Source organism: Mus pahari, chromosome 23, assembly GCF_900095145.1.
Source record: "Mus pahari chromosome 23, PAHARI_EIJ_v1.1, whole genome shotgun sequence".
Taxonomy (NCBI): domain Eukaryota; kingdom Metazoa; phylum Chordata; class Mammalia; order Rodentia; family Muridae; genus Mus; species Mus pahari.
This window is the reverse complement of record NC_034612.1, coordinates 514,598-520,175: the sequence shown is the minus strand read 5'-3', so window position 1 is coordinate 520,175 and position 5,578 is coordinate 514,598. Positions and strand designations below refer to the sequence as shown.

The following is a 5,578-nucleotide window of genomic DNA, read 5'->3' as shown; positions in this document are numbered from 1 at the left end:
TGGCCTCATGATTTTAGATTTTCTGCTTAGTCCATCTTTGTAAATTTTCTTGACCACTGGTCAAAAGATGTTTTTTAAAAAGTAGGAAAGACAAGACACACAATGTCTGAATTTCTCTGGATTCTCCTGTTATTTCCACTGTTTAGACCCGAGTCCCTACTTCTCAGCTGCAGGCACAAGGGCAGATGCAAACTCAGACGCCCCAGCCTGCTCAGGTGGCCTTGGCAAAGCCTCCGGTGGTATCTGTCCCAGCAGCTGTGGTCTCCTCGCCAGGGGTCACGACCCTGCCTATGAACGTTGCAGGGATCAGCGTGGCAATTGGACAGCCACAAAAAACAGCAGGTACCTTCCTGCAGCCTCATCTTGCTGCATGCCTTTCCCAGGTGGCCATGTGGTACACAGGGAGGTTTTTCTGGTGGAGATGGTCGCTGCCTTGCTCTGTCCTAACACTGGCTTTACACATGTCGTCCTAGGGATGAGTATAAATTCTCTTAGGTTTCCAAGTCCCAAGTTTTGGCCCTTGGTGTTAACCATTAACACTCTCATTATCTATGAAATAGAAGCACAATGTATACCTAGAGCCTGCTTAGTTTGCCTTAAGACAATTCTAGAATTTAATCTTTTCTGGACAGAACCTGGATAAGCAGGGAGCCCTTGCCAGGACCTGCCTAACTGACTTGGTGTTGTTGTAGGGCAGACTGTTGTGGCCCAACCCGTCAATGTCCAACAACTGCTGAAGTTCAAGCAGCAGGCAGCCGTCCAGCAGCAGAAGGCCATCCAGCCACAGGTTGCCCAGGGCCAGGCTGCTGTTCAGCAGAAGGTACGGGTTCCTTGTCTGAAGTCTCACTTCAGTGCAGCTTTGTGCTGGAGAGGAGGGTCCAGAGTAATCAGGTTGTGTTGGGCTACAGGCCTCACAAGGTATGGGCTTCAAGGTGGAGGTGCTAATGTGGTCAGTGTCTCTTGTTTTTGAGATGAATGCTTATATAACTGATGATGGTATGTATGATGAGTGGGCTCAAGCTAGATACCAGGTATGGATTTTCCACTGGGACTGCTTCCTGTATGTAGTGACTTGCTGCCATAGGTGTCCCCCAATGGCATAAAGATAGGGCAATGCCAGGATCTTGGGATAGTCCTGACCATACTGTCTAGGAGGTGCAGACCCTTGGCAGATGCTGAGGTTCTGAGTAGGGAATCTAGTCTTCACCTGGCTGGGCCTCTGCTGTCTTTTTTTTTTTTCAGCTGACCACCCAACAGATCACTACTCAGGGCCCGCAGCAGAAGGTTGCTTATGCTGCCCAGCCAGCCCTTAAAACCCAGTTTCTGACCACACCTATCTCCCAGGCCCAGAAACTGGCCGGGACTCAGCAGGTTCAGACTCAGATCCAGGTAAGCATGGTACTGCATGCATGCACTCGCGCACACACACACACACACCGGGGGGGGGGGGTTTAAGAAGTATTAATCTGTATGAATATTTGCACACATTTGAATTTCAGACACATGAACATTGCTACAACAGGCTTTAGGATCCCCTATATGCATAGTAGAGGTTACAGAAATCTGACTATAAAACAGATATTTAGAAGATGGTTTTATACTACCCAGGCTGGCACTGAATGTGCTATACATTCACCTCAAACTCACCATCCTCCTGCCCAGCTTCCAGAGTGCTGGAGGTTGTAGGTGTCACCACAGTCTATATCGGGAGGTTTTATAGCATTTGTGATTCTGAGAATTCAACCTGTGGCTTCATGAGAAGAGTTTCATTACTGAGCCACAGTTTTAGCTTTTAAAAAGTAAATTTTGCTGATTGAGGGTTGACCCTGACAGGCCAGAAAATCTCGTTTTTTGCATCGGTAAAACAAAAGTGAATTTTGACAACAGCAAGAGATTACTTCTGCAACAACTGTCTGCAGGGAGTGAACACAGGGTAGGAAGTTTTGTTTTATATAAGTGAGCTCTTGATTGTGATGGATGAAATGACTTGGAAGTCTCAGTGCTTGTCCTGGTGAGGCCTCCTGGTCCACTTAGCTTGCTGGCTAAGTCACATTTACCAAAAGAGAAAGTTAAAATATGAAACTAGAATCCTCTTGTGTTGTTACGGGTTGTTTATGAAGGTGATTCAGTTGCTCTTCATACTCCTAGGATTCTGGTGGGCACACTTGAGATTGTTTCTTCATATTACATGCTATTATGTTTGCTTAAAAAAAAAAGAGATGTGTATGTATTTTGAATCCTATGCTTGCCTTGTCAAAGGTTGCAAAACTTCCTCAAGTTGTGCAGCAACAAACACCTGTGGCCAGTATACAACAAGTTGCATCAGCTTCTCAGCAGGTAGGCTGTGCAGAGACCTGGGGGGTGGGGCAGGGTCACAATTTGTTGGAAAGTTGTGGTTTTCATCCTTCAGAAGCAGGATGCTAGTGATTAGAGAATTGCTTTTGGTTTTCATAATTAATGCACACAAAAAGATGAGCTTTCAGGGGGAAATAACTAGGCACTTTCCAGAGCAGGACCACTGAGCTTAAAGACTTGGTTCGTGCTTGACCCTGCTCTCAGCAAGCACCTTTGGCCACTTTTTTCCACAAGGTAGGGTTACAGCTTCTGGGGAGTGTAGGCCTGCGTCAGCAGCACAGGGTCCGGGTGGAGGTAAGGTGGCAAAATGACACATTTGTTTTAAATAATGACATTTTCACTTTAAGTTGCCTGTTGATTTTAAGAAACCAAATGATGTTACACTGGCCCAAATCCTTCCCTATTTTTCTGAAACCACGGGATGTATGCAGTGGTTCTGGTAACATGTGCTTTCTGATCTTGGCTTAGGCTTCTCCACAGACGGTGACGCTCACACAGGCAACAGCAGCAGGGCAACAGGTACAGATGATCCCAACCGTGACTGCAACAGCCCAGCTGGTGCAGCAGAAGCTCATCCAGCAGCAGGTGGTGACTACAGCCTCAGCATCACTGCAGACCCCTGGTGGCCCAAGCCCAGCACAGCTTCCAGCCAGCTCTGACAGCCCAAGCCAGCAGCCAAAGTTGCAAATGAGAGTTCCTGCTGTGAGGCTGAAGACACCCACCAAACCTCCATGCCAGTAGGATGTCCTGGCAGAACTCTATACTGTTTGTGGACTCTGGGATCTGCTGCCTATAGGATGGCTACACAGCTATTTAACTTTGTCCATGTTTAGGCAGTGCAGTTTCTCTTAAGTGTGCACAGCTCAAATACTTGGTAGGGCTACATATCCTACCATTGTTGGATACCACTGTTCAGCACGAGAGAGCCAAGTCTCTTTCCAGAGCCTCCACTCTGGTCTCCTCTCTCTTAAAGTGCATATAACCTTCTCAGTATGGCTTTTGTTACAGGCACCCATCTTGCCCCCGTGAACATTAGCTTTGATTTGAATGATGCTCTAGGGCTGATACCATCTCTGTATAGTAAGTTTGTGTTTAGACACATTTTACTAGGCACCTCTGTGGATCCTTTACAGTGTTCTTGTGACAAGCTAGTGTGGTTCTCAGGTGCTGTAGCCTGGTGGAGTTGAAACTGTTACTTTCCCTTACTTTTCTCCTGGTCTAGGCTTAGGCTGGAGAGCCTAGTATTTGCTTAGGAAGGCATCATTTGGTCCACCCCACCCCTAGCAGCTCTTTACCAATTTCAGATGTTGTGGCTGAACTGTTGTGCCTGTTATGGCCATTGCAGTTGAAGGGAAAGGGGTTAGTTAAAATGAAGTTATGTGTTTACTCTTCTTACTACAGCAAGGTGACTATGCCAGAGTGGAAGGTCCATGTTCCATATCAGTGCTGATGCCTGTTCTCTGTCAGCACTGCAGCCTGGAAGGCACAAGTGGTTTTGTTGTGTGCCATCACGTCTATCCCACTGTTTGTGTCCTGTGTGGGCAGGAATGTGACAATACATCCCATCCTGATGCCACCCAGAACTCACTTTTTGAGCTCTCAATGTGAAACATGGGGAAAGTAGCAGGTGTTGAAAAACAGAAGAGGTCCTGTATGCGGTCTCATAAGCAAAACCCCATCATTTGTGCTGTGTTGGGGAGCTTTGGAGGTTCCAGAGTACCTGGTATCTGGCTCCCAGCAGCAGCAGTAGCTCCTGTTCCTTGTAGGCCCATGGGCTCCTTTGTGAACAACATACCTTTCTCCATCCTTCTCACTGTGGTGGCAGCCTTCTTCAGTGTGTCCAAGCCATGTTTGGTGGGACACAAAAGGCAGTGTGAGAAGCAGAGTCTTCATTTTTGGCAGTTGATTTTGTTTATTTTTCAACCAGATAGCTGTTGTGTTTTTTAAAAAAATGTAAGAAACGGGACTGAAATTGTAAATACTTTGTAAACACAAGCATTTGTACTTGAATAGGATTTTAAAAGGACAAGGAGTCCTACTAAGCAAAGGCTAATAAACAACCTTTCTACACCTTTCTTGTTCTGTCTTAATAAACAAATGGAGCAATGTTGGCACCAAAGGCTTTCAGTCTGTATTGCTCCAAAGTCATGGCCAAGTCAAAGTCATTCCTCTTTAGCTACCGGGCAAGAGGACTGCACCAGGGAATAGAAATGTCCTTATGAGAGCATAGCCTCCCTTCTACCCTAGATGACCCCAGTGTACAACCATACAAAGCCCTCTCCTGGACACATTCCATTAGGACACTGGAACAACTGCTTCATTTCTGCTTAGACAAAATCAGCCCACACTTCTCTTCCTTTGGGCTCATGCCCAGCTGGCCCCACAGTCACCACCTCTTCTGGTGTGTCCACTACTATCACCAGATGCCACTTACCCTTGCTGAGCTGGACCACAAAGTAGCCCCAAGAACTCACAGCCAGATCCAAACACCAGATAACCATATCAAAAACACTGCCAGGGATCTCATTCCTGATGCCAAGGGCCCACTGCAAATTCTATCAGACTTTCATAGCACTAATACCAGTACTCCTCAAGTTATTCTGGAAAGTAAGAAAGGAGAGAACACATTATTTCTTGAATTCAGTTTTAGCCTGATGCCAAAACCAAAGATATCTATCTATCTATCTATCTATCTATCTATCTATCTGCCAACCTCTTAACATATATGTAAAAATTCTCAAATATTTAAAAACTAAATTTGTAATTTTTTTAAAGATACACCATGATCAAGTTGGCTTCATCCCATAGATGCATGGGTCAGTCAATAAACTTAATACACCACACATAGTCAGACTCAAGGACAGAAACCACATGATCATCTCACTAGATTCAGAAAGGGCCTGTGACAAAATCCAACATGTTTCAACATAATAAAGGCAAAATAAACCTACGCTAAATAGAGAAATCCTCAAAGCATTTCCATCCACTAAAACAAAACAAGAATGTCTACTCTCCCTTCTCATGTTGGGTATAGAACTTGGAATCTAACTAGAGTAGAGAGACAAGTGAAGGAGACAAAACAAAAATAGGAAATGTCCAAGAATTAGATGATTTTATACATAAATTACATATGAATTCGATTTTATACAGAAAATACATATTACACACACACATCAGTAACCCCATTATCTGAAAAATACATTCTGCAAAGTAGCAGGATTTA

The 5,578-nt window shown here is 45.0% G+C and overlaps 1 protein-coding gene across 10 annotated transcripts in view; it reads left to right on the top strand.

Annotated features, from left to right (window-relative positions):
* Positions 1 to 4,425, top strand: part of Ep400 (E1A binding protein p400) — a 105,859-nt gene extending 101,434 nt beyond the window's left edge. For 8 of the 10 annotated variants that reach the window (XM_029533911.1, XM_029533909.1, XM_029533908.1 and 5 more), the window contains 5 exons: positions 147 to 342; positions 693 to 820; positions 1,243 to 1,389; positions 2,260 to 2,337; positions 2,824 to 4,425. In XM_029533911.1, the coding sequence (XP_029389771.1) occupies positions 147 to 342; positions 693 to 820; positions 1,243 to 1,389; positions 2,260 to 2,337; positions 2,824 to 3,096 (822 nt within the window). In that variant the 3' untranslated portion in view covers positions 3,097 to 4,425. The remainder of the gene's footprint in view (positions 1 to 146; positions 343 to 692; positions 821 to 1,242; positions 1,390 to 2,259; positions 2,338 to 2,823) is intronic. The other 2 variants (XM_029533907.1, XM_021187003.2) reach the window with 2 other exon arrangements.
* The last annotated feature ends 1,153 nt before the right edge of the window (positions 4,426 to 5,578 follow it).